The 22,462-nt window shown below is 35.6% G+C and overlaps 3 protein-coding genes across 6 annotated transcripts in view; 1 reads left to right on the top strand and 2 right to left on the bottom strand.

The window, feature by feature from the left end:
- Positions 1 to 74: 74 nt before the first annotated feature.
- Positions 75 to 6,556, bottom strand: LOC114931066 (scoloptoxin SSD14). Of its 3 annotated transcripts, none has more exons than XM_029302993.2 (10): positions 6,104 to 6,556; positions 5,787 to 5,974; positions 3,682 to 3,900; positions 3,333 to 3,568; positions 3,052 to 3,244; positions 2,358 to 2,558; positions 2,037 to 2,286; positions 1,758 to 1,951; positions 1,152 to 1,392; positions 75 to 1,054 (listed from the first exon to the last, which is right to left on the bottom strand). In XM_029302993.2, exons 1-10 carry the CDS (start codon positions 6,131 to 6,133, stop codon positions 791 to 793), a joined length of 2,016 nt encoding a protein of 671 aa, XP_029158826.2. In that variant the 5' UTR covers positions 6,134 to 6,556; the 3' UTR covers positions 75 to 790. The 3 variants fall into 3 exon arrangements, with proteins under 3 accessions (XP_029158826.2, XP_029158829.2, XP_029158827.2); XM_029302996.2 differs by having other exon boundaries at positions 5,787 to 5,969; XM_029302994.2 differs by having other exon boundaries at positions 3,333 to 3,556; positions 6,104 to 6,555.
- LOC114931070 (phytanoyl-CoA dioxygenase, peroxisomal-like) overlaps positions 4,596 to 22,462 on the top strand; it is a 42,034-nt gene continuing 24,167 nt past the window's right edge. The window contains exon 1 of the mRNA XM_029303001.2: positions 4,596 to 4,908. The gene's annotated coding sequence lies outside the window, so the exon portion shown is untranslated. The remainder of the gene's footprint in view (positions 4,909 to 22,462) is intronic.
- The window catches only part of LOC114931068 (uncharacterized), a 33,421-nt gene continuing 18,480 nt past the window's right edge, over positions 7,522 to 22,462 (bottom strand). Inside the window, exons 2-10 of one of the 2 annotated variants that reach the window (XM_029302997.2) lie at positions 18,872 to 19,114; positions 17,981 to 18,177; positions 15,035 to 15,172; positions 13,766 to 14,072; positions 13,002 to 13,250; positions 11,820 to 12,051; positions 11,240 to 11,476; positions 10,560 to 10,816; positions 7,522 to 10,249 (exon numbers count right to left, since the gene is read on the bottom strand). In XM_029302997.2, the coding sequence (XP_029158830.2) occupies positions 9,974 to 10,249; positions 10,560 to 10,816; positions 11,240 to 11,476; positions 11,820 to 12,051; positions 13,002 to 13,250; positions 13,766 to 14,072; positions 15,035 to 15,172; positions 17,981 to 18,177; positions 18,872 to 18,973 (1,995 nt within the window). In that variant the 5' untranslated portion in view covers positions 18,974 to 19,114 and the 3' untranslated portion in view covers positions 7,522 to 9,973. The remainder of the gene's footprint in view (positions 10,250 to 10,559; positions 10,817 to 11,239; positions 11,477 to 11,819; positions 12,052 to 13,001; positions 13,251 to 13,765; positions 14,073 to 15,034; positions 15,173 to 17,980; positions 18,178 to 18,871; positions 19,115 to 22,462) is intronic. The other variant, XM_029302998.2, reaches the window with a different exon arrangement.

Here is a 22,462-nt window from a genome sequence, read left to right as displayed (position 1 = left end):
CACAGACTCTGAAAAGTACAGAAGAGAAAAGAGAGGAGATCTAATATAGAAGAATACAAAGATGCGGAAGATAGTTTCCTCCTCACAGATTTCTTGTTTTTTTAATCATATATTATTAAAATACACTTTTCAATAAAAATAATCGATAAGAGTATAGAAAAATTGATTAAAAAATTTCATACGCAGTGAGAGATTAACTTGTGAGATGTGCAATCGTGAAGGTGAAACACCTCATCGTGCGGATGATACGGAATAATTTAAAATAGGAAGTAAATCGCGGCAGTGCTCTGACGTCAAGGCTTTACATCTATAAAAAGCGCTAGAAGTGCTTAATAAGCATCACGTCTCGCGGAGCGGATTGTATAGCCGTGCTATATGCTAGAAACACGAAATATACAAAAAAATATATACATGTATATATTTTAAAAATGTGTGTGTATATATATATTGGCGTGCGACGCCAAAATTTAATAAAACTCGTTAATCTCTGTGCATTTACATTGTCACGCCCGCGTCTTGCATATCCAAATATCACAATCATAGTTCGAAGAAATATGGTAGAAATTCGAAAAAGTACGAATATTGACTTGGAAGGAAGAACGTGATCGATAACCGAGACGAATAATGAAGGAGGAAGGTATGAAGATATTTAATAAACAAATACTGATCGATCACATTGCTTACATCACAATGATCACGAGGAAACGATCGTCAAAACAAAGCCGGTTTGCGAGGAATTTTGCACTGGTAGAAAACATAACTAAATACCGATGAAGATGACACGTAAATATCAATCGACTCCGTAAACATCACCGCCTTTGCGATAATCCGCGTTCGCGAAGATCGTGGAATTTTCGTACAGGATGACGCAAACTACGCTGCCGCGTTCCCTGTAACGTTTCGTGACATGTCCTAGACGCTTCAGGCCATCGATCACCTGCTTGGGAACCCCGTATTCATAGGCTGTCTTTGATGGATACAGCTGATGATGTACTCTCGCCGAGTCCACGGCCTCCTTGACCGTCTGTTTCATCCAAAGGATCTTCGCAGTCACCTGAAAGGAAGCGAACACAATGATGATCGTTAAACATACCACTCAGTAGAGATGCCAGAGAATAGAAAAAGACGAAGAAGTGAATCAAAATATTAACTTGAGACACCGCAGTTGTGATTCTTGTACCACCAGCTGCGCCCACGACCATCTTGACATCGCCATTTCGATCGATGAGAACAGAAGGCACCATCGAAGACAATGGTTGCTTCTTGGGTGCGATGTAATTGTTGGGACTGGGCGGTAAACCGAAATAACTGATCTTCGACGGAATACCAAAGTCGTCCATGGCGTTATTCAGCACAATGCCGGTTCTCCTACTGACTATTCCGCTTCCAAAACTGCAAGATTATCATCGGATGTAAAAGCATACAAGGAAAATCTTCAGCAAATAAACTCACACGGAAAAAAATCAATTACTATAGCATTCTTCGTTAAACTATAGCTGAAAAATATTATTATAGTTATCATAGCTAAAATTTAGTTATATTGAAAATTTAGTTATTATGCCTAAATTTTAGCTATGATAGCTAATATTTTTTAGCATTCTCCTTTAAACTATAGCTAAAAAATATTAGTTACCATAGTTAAAATTTAGGCATGCTAACTAAATTTCAGGTTGTAATATATGGACAGCTAAAATTTAGCTATGATAGCTAATTTTTCTTTTTTTTATATACGACTTGAGAGATAGAAATTTATTTACTAATAGTTAATAGTGCTGGTAACCGACACAGCATCACCATCTGGCCCCAGCACCGACACGTGAGCGGTACCATGATCTTCAGCACCAGCATGGATGGAAGAACCATAGTGTCGCGGATCCTGCCACGTTTTCTCGTCAGTTATTCTCTTTCGTATCGCGCGTGCAAAACTGTTCGACGTCAGGTTTCTGGTTATCTTGAAAAGAAAAAAATTCCAGCATATTATATTAAATAGACATTCTGAGAGAAAAAATCAAATCGTATCTATATACTTATATTACTTCGCTCATATCGACGAAAGCCCCGTCACCCAGATCCGTCCTTAGCGCGTACGCGTACTTGAAGGTCTCTATCATTCTATGATATGTAAGAATCGTCGAATTAAAATCGGCTATGCTGGCTGGAGTGAAACCATAATCGTCGAGGACGTTAAGAATAAATGAGAGAACAGGTCCGCTACCGGGTAGTCCTGTGGTAAAGAGTTTTATGCCACCTGAGAGATTCGTCTGTATCGGTTGATCCCATGAAACTCTGAATAAAAAAAACATTATTATTATTATTATTTTAAAGATAAATTTGTAGCGCAACAATAATTTTTCTACCTGTATTCGTTAAGGTCTTTCATCGTTATGATTCCTCCTTGTTCGCGCAAATCGTCAACGAGATATTGTCCGAGCGTGCCGTTATAAAATTCGGTCGCATTTTTCTCAGCAATGATTCGCAGCGTTTCGCAAAGTGTGCGGGGTTTAATGACAGATCCTACTTTACGAAATTTGTCAGTTGCAGGATCGACAAATAATTCCCTGCAAAAGATTCAAGAGACTTATTTAATATTATACGGAGAGAATTTTCTCTTAGAATTTATCTTGAAAATTGGTCATGGAATTATGGAACAATATTGGTATCAGAAGAATTTTATAAGAGTTTCTCTGGTTAATATTTATCACAATAAAAAATATTAATATGTACATTCATAGTAAATTTTACTATGTACATAGTAAAATTAATCGAACATATTTTGTATCTTATTGTGGTTTGACATTAATATTTTTATTGTGATAAATATTAATCAGAGGTGATAAATATTAATCTTATAAAATTCTTCCAATACAATATTATGTCTCATGATTACCATGATTTTCAAGGTAAATTTTAGGAGAAAATCTCTGTATAATATTATATAAATTATAATATTTAATTCCTACACACATATACACACAGTAATATTATGAAATATTTTATATAATTTTTATTCTATAAACACAATTTTTTTATATTTGACAGATTTATACATACCTCAGAGTTGGATCGTTATAAACGCTTATTTTATTATACAAAAGACCGTCGTATTGTGCTTGTGTCAAAGTATAGCCTTTCTCGCAGAGTTCAATACTCGGTTTAAACAAATCCGCCCAAGGCAATTTACCGAATCGTTGATGAGCCTCCCAATAACCAGCCAGTTCACCGGGAACGGAAACTGCTAGTGCGCCTGTTAGAAAACATATTTAATAGCAAAAAATTCAAAGTTAGCATTACTAAATATAGGTAATCAAACGAGAATATGTAGAAAAATTTACCGCGAAAAGACGCATTCATGGGCTTGTCGTTGTACATCGTAGAATTCGCTGCCAAGGGTGCGCGATCCCTGGCATTAAGGACGAAAGATCGACGGGTGGATCTTTGATAGATGGTCATCATAAATCCACCGCCAAATCCTAGACTTTGCATGTTTACGAGCCCGTTGCATATCAGCGCCGAAAGCGCAGCATCCATCGCAGATCCACTCCGTTCCAAGATCGATCTGAAAGAGATCCTTCCCTTTTATCTCTGTTAAGAAAGACGGACTGACTAAATAGAAGACATCTGTTGGACGCCACATGTGCATCACAGATTCGAAAACTCGCGCGCATCGCGCATGCAACTCACTTGCCGATAACTGCACATGGTGCTCCGTCAGCGCAGACGGCGCCGCGTTTAAAACTTCGCAACTTGCTCCAAGACGGTGGCTGCACGCTTTCCGGATCGGGCGGTATGAGAGATTCATCTCTCTGCGAGATGCCATAAACCCCGACACCGATCACGACGAATGCAACTACGACGCAGCCGATTATTACGATCGCGCACGATCTCGCACGACGTCGTGATCTGAAAATTAAGATATCACGTCATCAAGAGTAATTAATTGCTTCGATCAAAGGTGATATTTTTTTTATCATAGGATTATCATTTATTGTCGACATAAACGTATTGATTTATGTATTTGTTCGAGTGTTTTTTATAATATTTTGCTGATTTGTTATTCGCATTCAATTGAAGTCATTCCATTTTTATATTTCATATAATTGAACATGACATACTTGAACTTGTATAAACTAGACAGATTATCACTATTACTGTTTAAATAACAATGATTAAGCAATATATTTTTCAACTATTTTTTAAAATATATTTGAAACAATGTTGCATTTAAAAATATTCCTCATCAATGCTAAATTTTTGTATCGTCAGAATATTAGAACATATTTAGTAAACATTATATTCTTAATATATATTTTTACTAAAATTTTATCAATTATGTGAATACTTAAAGTATGATATAATTCATTTATATGAATATTTAAAATATGATAATAATATAAATATTATTTATAAATTTGTCATGATACAAATATGCAATCTAAAAAAGTTACAATATATTGCGTTTTAATATTGTGTACATTAATTTTTTATTGAACAACAAGTTATCTCAACCGAAAAGAGAAAAAGAATATATATATATGTGTGTGTGTACGTGTATATACATGTGCACAAGAGCGCTGTATATATATGGCAGCTAGTCAGTTAGTCAGTTAGTCGGTAAAGAATGTGAATGGCAGCCAGTGCATTTATTAACCTGCATACAAAGTGCACAGTGTATAATTATTTCACGTTTATCTAATTGCGATTTCAGCATATCGAGTGACTTCGCATTTGACAAGTTTGACAGTTCTTGCTGTTGCGATGGATCGACTGACGAAGTTCATCTAGGGCGTAGGTTTCGTTGGGTCTCTCATATGAATAGAGGTTGAGAAAGCTGAAGAAAGGGAAAACGTTTTCTACCGATAAATTAGCGTCCTGCATTTTACTGCTCAAAGAAATAACATCGTATTCGAGGTAAATTTATATAATCTACATAGACCTATACACTATTCGAATAATCTCGAAATAATTCGAAATTATAATATGATAAATGGATAATTATAGAATATTATACACATTCATTTTATTACTATTATGCAGTATTTATTATTCGCATTATATTTGTTATTTCTTGCATCTTACATTTGTTACTTATATCACACATATAAAAAAAGAATTTTTGAAGTATAAGATTCTCTTAATAAAAAAAATATTCTGTAGATTATGTATAGATTTATATTTGATGCAATATTCATTTAAAGAATTGTCAAAAGAATGAGATTGCAAAAAAATATAAGCTCTTTTGTTATGTGTGTGTTTTCATTAAAATTCAATAAATGTATAGATTGTTTATATTGAACTATATTGTTAAATTATTCAACTGTATTGATATTAATTTGACAAACAGATTATATTGTTATCGAAAAATTAATGTTTACTAAAAAATTTGAATTTCAAATTATTCCGAGATACATACGCAATTTAATACTTTAATAAAATATTCAAAGCTTATATCATAAAGATATATGCAATAATTAAAGTATGTAAACGTTTGTAGTGGTGGACGTTTGATGAGATAACACTCGTATAATTGCATGACGTGTCACGACAGTGCAGCAGAAATTTCCGTCATGAATAACATGTTGATAACTCGTTCTAACTTAAGAATTCATAAGAACTTTAGGAATTTTTAATTTTTTTTTAAATAAAATCATATCTTGCTTTTCCGAAATACTCCTATAATTCGAATGATTTGCGCCTTACGAGGATATTTTTTAAAATTAATCGCGCGGTGGGGGAACGAATGATATGCACAATTCATGTTTTCGATCAAAGATCACGGATTGACTCACTTGTCTATCTTGAATCTCTCGAGGATTCTCGAGCTCTCGCGCGAGAGACGGGTTGAACCGAGAAGCCAAGCGGTTCCGACGTCCTCCGAATCGAGGGACCGGTTGCTTCCGATGCACCGGCGCCCATCGTCGGAACCGGAACTCGTGTTGGAGGATGAGGAGGGCGAGGAAGCTCTCATGATTCTTCTCTGAGGAAAGCTCCATTTATTAATAATAGGATAAGTGAAGAGCCGAGCGCTCTTCTCTTCCCTTGCTTTTATATATACATCTACGTATCTCCGCTCGCGATTAATTCATCAACATTTGATCACACTCACTTGGAAGACATGCCCTCCGTTTCTCACCATCTACGACGACCGTACTTCTTCTGGTACCGCTTCGTTCGACTTCTGACACGCGTGGGAGAGAAATTCCGCGCCATATTCGGCGGTGTCAATTATGTCATTCCGGAAATGCATAACACCGGTTTTAGCGTCATAATAAATGACAGCATGTTGAATTCCCCGATGCAAAAGTGCACTCACACACACGTAAATACACTCGCCGCGATTCGGCCGACTATCGCAAACGCATTGATAGACTTTGTTCGCGCGTAATGAACGATAATAAAGCAGCTCATTGATCTCTATATTTTGAACTGTCAGAAGAAAATGTTTACACTCGACGATGAATCGTCGGAAGACATGCTGCACTTGCAATACGTTTCTCGAACAAAGCAGAGGCCTGCGGGGATGCTCCAGAACGGAAGATTGTATCAGCTGAGCAGGTAAGATCGATACGAGTTTGCGCGTCGGGTTTATAAACGAATGCTCGTGCGCGGCTCGAATTTCGAAAGATTAATTGCAAGACGAGGTTTCTTTGGCAAGTGTTGACTGGGAAAGTTTATGGACATTTGGTAACGTAAGTAATTCATACCTCCGTTGCTCCTGCGACTCGAATGAACACGTCAGATTGCTCTTCTCCATTGCTCTTTTCCTTTTCCACCGGGTAAAAGCTCTTCGTGATGCTTCAAAAAATGCGATTATTCTATGCTCGATTGCATACACTTTCCGTTCTGACGAGCGCGAATGCGTTTTTTCCAGCGAATTTCCACCGGTGCGCTTTATGCACAGATAAAATCGCGAATCGATGAATTATATTTTATACTCTCTCGGACGAATGCATCGTACATTTTTCGGTGATGTTCAAGCACGGGGAAATTTGTATACGCTAAGTCACACGAGAAACCGACGACTCAACCATGAAGAGTGAATGAAGGGCGGTCAGAGACCGCCTGTTGCGAGGTCATAGACTTGCAGCAGGTTTCGAACATAATATAAAGTAATCGACCGATCTTGTAGTAAGAACCTACCTGGAAACACGTTTTGGGAATAAGAATGTCGAAGGTAGGATGGCAGTAAAGAGGATTAAAAGGGGGTAAACATTTCGAAAAAACGAGTCTCTGGCAGCTGTACAAACGCTACATTAATTAGAAAGCAACGCGAGACCAATATTATTTATCACATGTACACTATTAAATGCGCATATATTATTTATTTACTATATTATTTAATATATTTATTTAATATATATATTTTTAATATATATATTTAATATATATATTTATTTATCATATTATTTAATATTGTAAATGATATTATATATATATATATATAATATTTATATTTATTTTATATTATTATATTATATAATATATTAAATAATAAATATAATGATAATAAAATATAAGCGCAGACGTTTTACAAAAACTACAAATTCATAGCTTCCAGGTACACGTTTTTATTATTTTTTTTTTTTATTTGCACTAACTTTATACACTCAGACATTGTTTATGTCGCAACTCTTTGTAATGTTAACATCGATACAACATGCTTGCACCCGACAAAGTTCCTCGAGTTATTTTTATCATTGATAAACCTGTTTTTCTCGAGATCACGAGTTTTGGTATTGAAATCGATAGATTCGCAATTGTGTGTATTGAACGAGCTGTAAACATACAGGTCTATCTGACGAGATCAATAAAGACGGCTCATTAGATAAGCGATTCTATAGCAAATTCGAAGTTTTACACGGACGTCGTGACATACGCCGGAGATTGTCAAGTCTCGTGCGTACGATAATAAGGTGCTGCCTCGATTATAACGATGTATATATTTAACAACAATATTGTATAAATTAAAATGTCGAGAAAGAATGATCCGTATTTACGCCGTATTAAGCAGTCAATAATCAAACAAGTCGACAATAATTCGACTTACATCGTATTAATTCTTCATTACAGAGCTATCAACAAAATATAATAAATAATATATATTATAATATTCATCTAACAATATCAATATATTATCGGACGGTGGAATTATATATGTATAAATATACAAGAGAAATCTAATATAACAGAAAAAGAAGTAAGTCTTCGTGCAAAAATTAATCAGAAACGTAAAATATTATACCTATACTTTCCGTATGAAGCTTTGTTTTTGAGCGAATTAATTTTTAACAGAAATGATTAAAAAAGTTAATATAAAAGTACAATATTCCATTTAATTAAAGTTCGAAAGAAATGATTGAAGAGTTATATGTTATATCTATATAAAGCATCAAGATCAATTTCATTTCTTTCAATAGAAAATGTATCTCTATACACATGTTTTATACGCACTTTTTTATTCACATTCTTTCTTAATAGCTGCTGTCGAGATAAATTTCATGATGAATTGCTCCAGTTCATTAAAAATTATTCAAGCTTAAAAAAACGTGCTAAATATGCTAAATCGATTTTCCAATTTTTCACTTCCTCGAATTAAAGAAAGCTGATACGAAGTTTTATTTTTTATTTTACAGTTTCAAATTTATTTTAGCACGAAAACTCATCTTCTTTTTATCCTATGTACAATCGGAATGATTAGTTTGTAGTTGGTATGAATAAATAAAATACGCGAATACGGATCGATTCTCGCGCGTTCCTAACAAATCAAAACGTAAACGTTCTTGACGTATATCATATATAAATAACACCGCAATCAAACGCCCACAGAACGTCGAGATATTTTGTTTACATGGATGTTTGTATGCACATATACATATATGCTTCTACGCAATTTTTTGGAGTCAATTCCAATGCGGCTACTATCGCTATCGACTAAATTGTTGACTTATCTAAATTACTAACATTATTTATTATATCTCGCGTAGATGTCAGAGATCATGAAAGGGCCATGGAATTTCATACGATCGTAACTACATATCGAGCGAAATTTGACATTTACAAAAGTGAGATTTATTTTCTACGAATGAAATTTTATTCCGCGCTCGATCTGCGAATTTTACATTGAACATTTCTTCGGAGCTCGCACCTTTGCTTCGATCTTTATTGTTACCGCTTTCTATCAAAAGAACTTTCTCGGGTGTCTGATTCTTCCGTTCGTTATTTCTCCCTTCGCTCCTGCTCGAGTTTCTATGACTCTTGCTTCGGCAAATTAAAGATAAACTGGATCAGAAGTTTCGTGATTGACGAAATTCTCGCGCGAATTCGTCGCTGACCCAAAACTTTCATCGATAATGATCAGGGACGATCAATAATTAATTCTCTTCTTCGTTCTATAGCGCATCAAGCGAGTGAACAAAAATTTTCCGAAATCAAGTTTGCCGGTGGTATATTAATCGGTTTCATTCTTCTTTGTTGTAAAGGATGGTTTCACGTCGTTGCGTTATGTAATGTTGCAGAGTGAAGGTACAAAAATATAATTTCAAGATATGTCGATATATATCTATATATTTTATATGTATTAATGTCGAGTGTAAAGGCTGCGCCGAATCCTCTCGTTCGCTTCAAAAACTTTCTACTTCTCATTAGAACGTGTAAGAAATTAATCGAGATCATACCTTTCGCGGTACAAAATATACGGCTTGGACGAGTTATATATTCTTCAAGCATATCACCCCTCTTCGCTTTTGTGTCGATAAATACAAGTTATTAAAATATTTGCTGCGTCGCAGTATTAACCGGTTAACTTTTCATTTTTGCAAATTCGCGAAATAAGTCATGATTGGATGCTCTCTTTTTCTCTTTCATCCCTATTACGAAACTAAGCGGTGTCGCTTAAGTACACGCAGAATCTCATTTAGTCTGGGGACACGAACGGATTACTCGAAAGGAAAATACATTTAGATTTAAGAAGATAAACTTAGGATGAGGATGTCAGGAGGGGCCTCAGCTGCGTAGCCTCCTTGCCTCGGTCCTCAGAAATTTCGGCAACCTCGCTGCGGTTGTCGCTTTTTGACTTTCGCAGCGAAGGTTCCATCTGCAACTCTTCCCTTTCGAGATTATCGTCCTTGTCAGTTCTTTCAGTCGTCGCCTTAGTCTCGATCTCCTCGACGCTGCTCCAACTGCTTTCACTCCCGCTGAACTCTCTCTTCTTAATGTTACCGTTCACCTTCTCCTTTTCCTTCCCGCCATTTTCCTGCAACGAATTAATTCAGGCAATTAATGTCAGTATTATTATTATTTTTTCGATTTTTTAATTTTAATTTTTTTAATAATAACATAAATATGATATTTTAATTCGGTCAATAAAGCCCAAAGCGCGAAAATTAATTTTTTGGAACGTTTTAGGTTCTATTGGCCGATTTAAAATATCATATTTACGTTATTATTATTTAATAATGAGAGCTGACAAAAATATTTCTTATTTGATTTAATTTTTATTAATATTATTTTTTAAATTTTTATTAACATTATTTAATGCGCGGATTTATTTTAATGGGACTTACTATGCCGAGAGACTTGAGCAGGGTGGTGGTGGTCGTCGTAACTGTGGTCGTATCCGTGGTATCGCTGCTCTCGCTATTGTTGGTCGCCCTGATCGCTGGCGCGTTTTCCTCCACATTCTTGCCACGTGCATGTCGTCGGGACGAATTCCTTCCGCTACCCTTGACGGACTTCGGGGTGACGTTGGTGGTCCAGACGCTCGCGTCGCTGCTTCCCGTGCTGCTGTCGCTTCCGGTGCTGCAGTCCCGCCATCGGCGTTCTATGCATGCACAATGTCAGATGAGAATTCTCTTCTCGAATTGTATACGGACAAGTACACTGATCTACCTCGATTTATCCATTTACGAATTCGGAATTCCCGTACGAAATTGAACTTACGTTGTCATCAAATGTCTTTCGATGTTCACCGATGTTATTGAAAACTTATCTCATTCGTCTTTTGTATTAAATTTGCGAAGAATCATTAGAGGTATAATTTTTTATAAAATGACCCAAGGAATTACGGCTTGAATTTTTGACATATGTTTAAGAAACACCTGTATGTACGATACATATAAATGAGGAGTCGCATGAAAGATAAATCAAGCGGTTTTTTTTTTCCAAATCGCGATATTACAATTTTGAAATTGCAAATACGATGGAGCTAAATGTACGACACCACAGAAGTTAATGTATGACGTACTTTCGGGCGGTGGGTTAGTATTGGAATTGGGGGATTTTCTCAGAAGCGGACTGCTCCCGTCCTGGCTCTCCTCGCTGTACGCGCGCGTTATGAGGATCCTCGGACTCTTCCTCGGGGTTTCGCATATTGCTACGGAGCATCCCGCGCCCAAGTCCATTCCGATAAAGTCGCTCCGATAGTTGGGACCCATCAGACTGGCGGCACTCGCGCTCGCCCTCACCAATTTGCTGGGCTCATCTTAGTGCGCCGTGATGAAAGGATGACGCTCATATCAGTGTCGAAATATTTACCCATCAACGATCAAGAGATATCTTTCAAAAGTTTGGTTTATTTCACTACAATATATATATATACTACAAGTCTTTATATATATTGAGAAAGAGAGACAGAGAGAGAGAGAGAGAGAGAGAGAGTCATTTGCGTTAAGATCTTACTTAACTCTTAACTTAATGGGCTCTCTTGGTTACGAACATTATTTCTGAATATATACCGGAAGCACGGAGAGAGAGAGAGAGACAGAGAGAGAGAGAATATCGTTAAAACAATATTAGCCCAGTGTAAATCGCGTAAATTTGCGTACCTGATTCGGCGGTTGGCACTCTGAGAGTATTGCACGAGACGGCTGGCTGCAGCCTGCCTCGTTGAAATCCGAGATTATTGCTTTCGAAACTAGTGCCGGTTCTGCACGAGCCGAGGGCCAGCAACGCCTCGCTGAGCCTACGTTGTAAGGGCGGAAACGGAAAGAAGGAAACGGTCCCGCTGCCCGAAGGTCGTCTGGAGCCGGCTACGCTCGGCGTTCTTGCCTGTATCTCCTGGAATAAGGATATAAGGATATTAATCCTTCTGTCATAATTTTTTTCACCATCAATAAATAGATATCAGCCGAATGTTTTTCACACATTACTGCATACGTCAATATTTTTTTATAACAGTTGTTTTTATATAACAATTTTTTCGAACATTCTTTCCCGTTATATTTTAAAGTTTCCGAATGCAAAGAACCTTTATACTTTGTTTGTTTAGGCGGAGAAAAGTTTCGACATGTTTTTAGGATTTAAAACTAACGTAATAAATTGTGGAAGGATTTTGATGTGATATAAATATAAATTAAGATATGAAAATGATTAAGCACAGTATTAAGCGGAAAAATTTTAAATTCCTCTTTAATTATTTTGTCAAAAGTTTCGACACGCTTTTAGGATTTAAAGCTAACATATAATAATAAATGGAAAAAGCTTTGACATAATATAAATATAAATTCAGATATGAAAAGGACCAGGCACAGATATCAAGCGCAAAAATTGGTTTTAAATTTCTCTTTAATTATTTTGTTAAAAGTTTCGACACATTTTTAAGATTTAAAGCTAACATATAATAATAAATGGAAAAAGCTTTGACATAATATAAATATAAATTCAGATATGAAAAGGACCAGGTACAGATATCAAGCGCGAAAAATTGGTTTTAAATTTCTCTTTAATTATTTTATTAAAAGTTTTGACACATTTTCAATATTTAAAGCTAACATGATAAATTGAAGAGGCTTTATATAAAATATAAATTCAGATGAAAAGGACTATAGATATTAAGCGCAATAGTATTGGTCTAAATTCCTCTTTCATTATTTTGTTAAAATTTAAAATAGCTTTAAATACTCGAGTGTCTGTTCACTGACAGAAGGGTTAAAGGGTTTCGAAAAATAGTGTGTCCTTTGCGTCGTTCGAGGGTGCTCAATTGATTTAGCTTTTCCCGATCGGATTACCTGTTGCAACTCGGACTTGGTCGCCTTCTTCCTCCAGTAGTTTTGCACGGAACGTCGCAGAGTCTGCGACTTTAAGCCGTAGAGAAGGCCGTTGACAGGTGGCGAACACGCTAGAAGAAGGAACACCAGAGAGGACGCGAGACTAGGGTAGGCATAGAGACGCTGATTACCGGCGTTGCAAGCTTCCCAGAGGATGAATCCGCAATAAGGAAAGTAGAGCAGGTACAGGGAGCCGACCAGCTGCATCACCTGCGAAACGTCATCGCGTGCGATGAAGGTCGAATCGGATATTTATTGGCGACCGCGCCTTCGACCGCAAAGCGCGTAATTATTTATCCTTCCGTTGAGCGCGATACCTAGACTTGATACATTCAAAAGGCCCCGGGTCACGATTTCCCAGAATAGAAGTCAAACCGGACGGTTTCGCAACGAGATGTGCTTTGCAGAGAGCAGGGAAAGTTTCGGTATGTATTTCGCAGATGCCCTCCAGCGTGGTGTCTATCGATTCGACTTGCTAACTTGGAGAAAATTAAATTGCAGATTAGACTTTAACTAAACGAACCACCATTAATCAACGCGATTAACTTAAATTCAATGACGTGACAAGAGCTAAATTGGCCGGTTGAAGTCTGTCGACGAAAAAATTCCTCCCTCCGATTGATCCATTGTTACAATAATTAAGAAAAAAAATAATAACTCTTCAAATATACTACGTCTCGAAATTAATCTCGAAGAAAAGGAAAAAGACATTTGTATATACGAACCGTGCTAGCGGCGCTGTGAAAACGCGGCGGTCCTCCCGCGGACGGCGCGGTGACAGTTGGCACAAAAAACGGATTTCGCTGATGGGTGATGGTCACCTGGGCGCTCAGGGTGACCTCGTAGATCGCGCTGGCGATACGATGCCTGTGGTACCGCGCTATAGTCAACACACGTAAATTGCAGACCGTCACGAGGACGGCCGGCAGACCCAGGCCCAGAATGACGTAAACGGCGCCGTAGAGCGCCCCAGCGAATCCCCAAGTGCGGTTTCCGAAATCCGGGACGCAGCAGCCCAACCCTTGACTATAACTGATCGATAGACAGAAGATATTAAGAGATAGCGTGTATATTTGCGCGCGAAATCGATGCGAAATTACATTACACGGTTTTCTAGCTTATTTCCTTCTTTTAATCGCATTTTAATGCAATTAAAAAGGAATATTTGTATTTAAAAATAATAATCGTATTTTCGTGCACGTGCGTTAAAAAATAAAATTAAATCGAAAATCGAAGCGTTTGAGAAAAGTTTATTCAACATTGTCGCTGCATTAATTTTAATTAATTTATCCACCTCCGCTGGCGTCGACAAAATTTCGAATGAGATTGCATTCTTTCATGCCCTCTCCGAGAGAGAGTCAGCGCGAAAATTGTCTCGCAACACGCCTTTATACAATGCGAAACAACTTGCGCGAGTCGAGAAACGGAGTACCCAGAGTAAATCGAATCTTGTTCATTATGCGAGAAAATGCACCAATTGCGCTGCAATATCGTAGAGAAGCAACGCCACGGTATGCAATGACGCTAGTAGTCGTGTTAATGATGGTAGTGGTTAATAGCGTGACATTTACATACATGTATATATAGGGTGTCTGACATAAAGTGTCGCACCGAAAATGTACAAGTAGATCTTATTATTTGGAGACGCTTTTTCCTTAGAAAAAATGTCAAAGGAGGATCATTTTTTGCATGTTCCCAATTTTTGCCATCACGTGTGTGTATCACTTTACAACTAAACCTTAAATTAAAATTTTATTAAAGTAATCTCTCCTTGAAATTAATTAGAGAATGTAGTTTTCTCAATATTTTATTTCCACAAGTCTTTGCGAAAAACCCTTTATTTTCAATCGCTTATAACTCGACAACAATTGATGTCTCAATACTTTCGCGAAGGAAAAATTGTCTCCAAATAACAAGATCTACTTGCATATTTTCGATGTGACACCTTATGTCAGACACCTTGTACATACACGTGCGTGTGCATATATACAAACCTATAAGGCGGCACCAGACCGGAGAACGGCGGTAAACACAGAAGCAGGGCACCCGTCCAAGAAGCAGCCAATCCTACGGCCACGCGACGCGGAGAGACCAAAGCGGCGTAATGCAGGGGTGCAGCGATCGCGTAATACCTGCATGTATAGAGTAATTGCATGTGGCACACGGTTCTCCGCAAGAACTAGTAATTGGATATCGCGCGAGCTTCCGTTTTCACACTCGGTCGAGCGTCTAATTTCAACGATTTTCTTCCCACTCACTTCCACCTCACCGTCCTTTTATCATTTAATGGGATTAAAACATATCTTTGTATATATATATATATATATATTTTATAAAATTGTATATACATATTTTATACATATAAAGATATATTTTAATCCCATTGAATATTAAATGATAAAGGGACAATGGGGTGGAAGTCATGGGAAGACAATCGTTAAAATTAGACATATTTTATAAAATATGTATATATTTTATATACACAAAGATATGTTTTAATCCCATTGAATATTAAATGATAAAGGGACGGTGGGGTGGAAGTGACTGGGAAAAAAATCGTTAAAATTAGAGACGATATATATACATATTTTATAAAATTAGGAGAACTTGGTGAGATGACTAAAAATTGATTAAAGAGAGTAAATATAGTATAGATCATTAAAATAAAATAAAATAAATAATTTTTATAAAATTAGAGGAATTTATTGATGAATAAAAATTGAAATTAAAATATATCTCGGAATATTATGAACAAGAGAGAATAAAATTATCTTTTTATGACGGTTTATGTACTCTTTCTCGGAGGGAAATGTAACAAAATATACGCCTGCAAAACCCAAAAATACGACGGTGGCTTAAATCTGTTAAGCTGCTGAATAAAATATTCTGTGGTCGATTGAGCCTGTGGTTGGACCCGGAGCCCTTTCTCGAGGTAAAAAAAGGGAGGAATTTTCTATATTCTCACGAAGGATTTCCATGTTTTCTTAAAGGGTTGCGCGACACGATACGAAAACGTTTGTCGCGGGAATTCACAGAAGGTGGAAGAAATGCAAGATTTTCAAAGAGTAGTGTATGTAAATCGCCCACAAAATAATTTACGGTAAAACTCACCGTTCTATGACATGGTAGCTGAATTTCAGTTTGTGAAAAATTGATTTTTTTTCTTTTTTGTGAAATAATATATTTTCGAAATTTGATTCTTTACAAGAATCGTATAACGCGCAATACATTTCTTGTTACCTCCAGAGGTTTATTGTAATCTTATAATGCAATATATATGTAAAGCGTGGAATGAGAATTACTTGAGCCGGAATAATCAAAATTTCTCACGTATCACTGAAACGCATGTCAACTGTTGATGAGAGAACGTATCGAGATGATAAGCAACAAGTATATAGAAGTGGAATGACGGAAGTGGAATGTCGCGATTCTCTGGATTATGCGCAGACTGTATCGAACAAATGTCTTGTATCATCTGACAGTCGCGATAATATTTCGAGTCTGTGGAATCATTATCGACATCCTAAGCAACTCCTCGGTCACGTGTCCCTCGAAATTGAACTTTCGAGTTTCATCCTCTCGTCCTCGATTTACCCGAGCGACAATGATGTTTTTGCCTTTATCTGGCGTAAAATTTTATTCAAACTAAAGTATCTGTAACACGATCGATATAAAAAAGCAGGGTTGGGTAAGTTAATGACTTTTTAAAACTAAGTTAAGTTGAAGTTAGTTGCTTATAAAATTAATTTAGTTAAGTTAAAAGTTTTATGAACAAAAAATTAATTCACAATCAGTTAAAGTTAAGTTAGGATTAAATTAACTGACGTTAAATCAAAAGTTAATTTTTAAAAATATTATTTATATTAAATTAGAATTTTGTTTGTCAATTCTTTTAAAATATGTAATAATAAATAACAAAGAAATTTTGATTTTTATATAGAAATATATTTTTTGGTAATTACAATTTATGACAAATAAACATAAAAATTAATAATACTTTTAATTTAAAAATAATATAACTTATAAAAAAACTTATAAAAAATATTCAGAGATAAAAAAATTTAACTTGGGAAAAAAAGTTAATAAATTTAAGGTAACAAATAACTAATTGACGTTAAACATTAGTATATGTACATTTTAAATTAACCAAGCTAAGCTAAAAGTGATTAACTTTTTAACTTTTAACTAATTAACTGGTTATTACTCAACCCTGTATGAAGGTAAAATTGTTCGAGTAATAAAGAGCGGATAATTTCATCGAATTATTACGACATTTTGAATATTCCCGGAAATAATCCGATCAAAAATGCGCGAGAAGCCGATTTCACCCCGTACACGCACAAGGGGTACTCGAATCTTTCCGCGTAAAGCGTGTGCTTTAAACGCGCGTCGCGTAAAACGTGGTTTTACGCATGATCGATGCGGGAACAATGTGATTAACAACCGCTACACGTATCCCTTTTATGAACCTCGATTGCCGTCGCTATGCATCGATCGTCGTCGACTTTGCTTCCGCGAGCAACGAATTACGTGGGAGAACTGATATATAGCGATTCTCATTCATCTCCAAGTCTCCAATTTGCATGATCGAATGTAGCATATAATTTTATAATATCGATATAAGATTATATGTTACAACGATCGTAAAATGTTGTAATATCGATACAATTTGTAATATAATATAATTATAATTTATAATATTTTTTTATCGACAGTTATATTATTAAAAAGAAGAAAAAAGAGGAAAGGCTGAGAGAAAGAGACTTTCCGAATATCGAATATGATTTTATAATAATCGATATAAGATTATATAGCGATCGTAAAATTTTTTAATATCGATATACTTGGTAATATAATATAATTATAATTTCTAATATTTTTATATCGATATGTCATAAAAAAATAGAAAAGGAGGAAAGAAGTCTGAGAGAGAGACTCACCTGTCGCAATTTAACCCGGTCACGGTCCAGAGAGCGACTGGATGTAGCAGAGCTAAGAGGAATCCGTGGAAAACGCACCACGGTCCGGCGTTCGGCCACGAACTGGTCGTGAAAATCAGCAATATCAGGCACACGACCGCTTCCACGGCGCCCAAATGGATCAGCAATAAAGTGTTCGCCGTCTGCTGTTGCTGCGTCTGCGAACATTTTGCGGCGCGATTCGTTAATTTGCTGTCGATCGTTTCCAAATTTCTATCGCATTATTCTCTCTCCCCCGGGATATTTTTCTTCCCTTATTGCGACGAGATTCTCGAAATTTTTTATTAAGTAATTAAAGCTGTCAATAAGCCGCCGGCTGATCGTTTTGGTTTTAAAATCCGCTACAATTTTATTCAGTTTTATCGTTCGCGAATTTTTTTTATCGAAACATTTATTACTTTTTTGTCTTATTTTCTCTACCCACCGCTGCAATAACTGCAGCTTGCACAAAAGCGTTTTCATATCATACATTACATATCCTGAAATATATTCTGTAATAACTCTTTGACTGAAATACCGAGAAAATTCACGTTAATTTACGCTCGGAAAGCGTTCCGCAACATACGTATCTCTCGAATTTATTTTTGCTCTGAACACGAGTGATTGCAAAAATCATTAAAATCGCACGTTTGCGGTGACTTTCGCGGCGTACAAGAGAGAGAAAGAGAGAGAGAGAGAGAGAGAGAGAGATCTCGCTTTGAAAATTTTCCCGTATTCGGAGAATTAAACGCCGTAGCAGGTATAATTCCGATAAAAATTCGCGAAATATAAAAATAGGGAAAAAAGAAGGATGATGGAATTTTTCGTGGATAAACGTAAACGTTTTATAGATATTTGCTCGTTACTGTTCACCTGTTTACCAAGACCAAGAACGACAAGAAGAACGTAGCCATTCAGGAGAAGACCCAGAGTTGACACGAGGATGAGAGGTACGCCGAAGGCCCAAGGGCCCATTCCTTCTTTTCCCGCGTGTTTTATTCCTTTTTCCGGATATTTCTTCCTGGAGAAGAGAAGGAAAATCTCTCTCGGCGCTTATTCAAGTGAATCTGTCGACCACATTGCGTCTCCGGATCTATATCTATGTTGTCATAACGTCTGAAAACAATTTAAAGGACTTATGTATATTTTCTTTTTAAAATAACGCTCTCGTCAATGTATATATGATTTTATTGAACTCATTTTTTTAAACAAATATATCTGCATTCTAATAAAAACCGTTAGAATGCTATCCGATTAATCGCGTCGATCATTTTGTCTTAGTCATTTTATTATACATAGTTCTTTTTAAATATGACTTGCGGATCAATATTACGAAGCAAATTTTATTTATATATATATATATATATATATATATATATCGGCCGTATGATATAAACATTATTATCTTCAGCAGTACGCTTCAGCAGTATGCTGTCATTAGCATTAACATTGTAATTCATACATATCGACGCATGACACGAGTTAAATTAGATAGCCAAGGACAAGGGCAAATTTGCAAAAGGTCACATATTTTAACTCGGATGTTGGTCGATGATGTAAGCTGACAGTGATTATATACAATCTGTTGAAGAAACAAGTCTAGACAGAAAATGTCTGTGAACAATCTGTACAAATTTTATGTGCATATATTTCAAGAATCATCACAAATTAAGGTATCCGTCTCCACGACGTCGTAGAAGAATGCGATAATAAATAAAAAAATAGAGGTTTATTTGTCGAGACGAACTTAATATTTCGACGCCCGAAAATCACTATACTCAAGATACAGAAAATGAAGCTCCTGAAATCGAGATGATATAAAAAGCCAAAATTATATTCGATCTTCATGTAATTTGGTTTCGTTCGCTCCTGAGAGGACAAACAACGCGAAGACTGTCTCTCATCGACGCAGGAGAACTTTCGGCGACACATTGTTTTGCGGATCACGAGTACAGCTACCGAGTGACATAATTCAATTTCGAACGTGCCGCGGTAGTGCCATTATCGACCATTAGCGTATCTCCTAGCGACTACGTCGATACGACTTGCGAGATGCGGCTGCTGCGATCGTCAGCCAGCTGTCTAAATTCTAGACGAGAAGACTAAGGGAGAAACGACGACCTCGTTCGTTGAATTTTACAGTGTCCAATTATTAATAGTCGCCGGATCCACAATTGAAGGTGGATCTGAACTAAAAAGCATGAAATATGTACGCATAGTTGAAATATTTGTGTTAAATTCAACAGATGTCCACCCAAACGATCTATAGAAATGTTTGTGTTAATTTGTAATATGGATATGACACAAACACGTTAATATTTTAACGCAAAATAAATGAGAAATTTCAAGCAATTTAAAATAAATTTTGTTTAATGTAAAAATATATGTTAATTTTAGATTTTATTATCTCCACTTATAAAATTAAAAATTAACATTTTTCCTGTCAATTTTAATGACAGATGAATCTTGTTACTAATAAAACAAAACATATTTATTGTGTAAAATAAGAAATAGATGCACATTGTAGTACTTTTACATCTTTTTTTAGTTGATTTAATATTTGTTTTAGTAATTGAACATTTAAATTTAATTAATACAACAATAACCCAGGTAGCAAGCTGACATAATTAAACGTCAAAATAACGTCATTTTAAGGTCAAATGACGTTATTTTGATTTGCTACATGGGAATATGTTACGAGTACATGAATGTGTTAAATATTTAAGGTTTTTAATAAAAAAACAAGTTTTCCTACTGTGCGTGGGAAAAATAAGCTATACATATATATACATGAGCCAAATTAAATGTTTTATTAAGCAATTTTCAAATTAATGACGCGAGTTCAATCAATAAACCTTTATATGTCAATACCGTATTATTGTCGATATTTAAGTTAATTAACATTTAAAGGTGACGTATGTACGTGTGTCATCTTTTTCGATTTATTAATATAATTTGATTCGAAATTGCATAACTCACATTTGATTATTGCATAGCAACATAATGGAGTACCTCTACCTCATAAACTGGTCGTCCCTTCGTATACAATAGATAACAAGCTGACGTCAAAAACATCAAAACGACATCATTTGATGTTTGACGTCAGCTTGTTACCTATTGTATACAAAGGAAATAATCTCATTCGGAATTTCTTTGCATTACATAATGGCACGTGTTGCATTAGATATTTACAAGAATTTATCCAAGATTATTTCTTCTTTTTATATCGATAATTTATACGTTATTATCTGTATTGATTTCTATGCTAATATATAAGTCCCAAATCCTCGCGACTAATATAGAAATATAATGTTGAACTCTTAGTAAATCAGAGGCAGGCGGTTCGATGAGCCACAGATATCGTATCGATCTCTTCATTAAAAAGAAGTGACGATGAAGAGAAGCATTTTTCCCGTTAGACACGGCTTTTTAATAGATTACACCGAATCAAGAGACGAGATTATAGGACTTCTACCTTTAGAAAATCCTGCATTGATTTTCTGATAAATTACCAAGTTGGGATTGCAGATCCTATAAAAATATCTACGTTTCTTTAGCTACGATTCTTTATCCGTAAGTTTCTTTTTCTACCAATATAATTTGAGTTTAGGGATAATGAAATCTTAAAGTCAAAGCAACTCATTTCCAGAAAATTATAATTATAAAATAAAATATTTGTTATAATCTACAAAAAATTTAAAAAATTTATATATAATTTCTCTCATTTTTTAACTTACCACTCTTAACCAATTTGAGGAAATATCGTTAATAGTTGTTTTATTAATAGATTCGCACCTGTTGACGCACGTTAAATTATATAGTTGAGAATGTGGGCCGTCGATTTAACAGCCAGTTAGGAGTTCTTCCCCTAACTGGCTGGAAGAATCCCTAACTGCCTGGAAATTTTTTCTCGCTTAATGGGTGTACGTGGCTCGAATCGTGAAATAATGAATCTCTGTTGCGTGTCATTTAGCGTGTAGTTTAATTTTTTGTTTATTATTTATTTAGGAAAAACACAGGGTTTTTTAAATAGATATATTAATTATTCAATTATTATAGTTTGTTAAAGGAGAGTGTCAATTTTAAGTCGATTTCTGCTTATCAGAAGTAATTTTAAATGACCATAAATGTACATTATATGGGTTACCTAATATACAAAAATCATAATTATGATTGCTAGTCCCTTGGGATATTTTGAAACCCACTCTGTTGTATAGTTCAATAATTCAGTAATATACGTTCTCTAATGATGTAACTAATCTTGTTTCTGGTTTCTTTCTCGAGAAAATACATCGAAAATATATTCTCGAGTAATAAACTAGAAACAAGATTAGTTACATCATTATAAAGTGCGTACTGACGAGCATTTTTACGCGCACACATGCTTTAAGCCCGTATCAGACTATGGATTAGGATTGAGATTGAATTGAAATGTAACCACTCAGAATCAAGAAAACATCTCAA

This window comes from Nylanderia fulva, unplaced genomic scaffold (assembly GCF_048542155.1).
Source record: "Nylanderia fulva isolate GAGA-0341 unplaced genomic scaffold, ASM4854215v1 Scaffold1, whole genome shotgun sequence".
Classification (NCBI taxonomy): domain Eukaryota; kingdom Metazoa; phylum Arthropoda; class Insecta; order Hymenoptera; family Formicidae; genus Nylanderia; species Nylanderia fulva.
The sequence above is the reverse complement of the archived record's forward strand: the minus strand, read 5'-3'. Positions and strand labels throughout refer to the sequence as shown.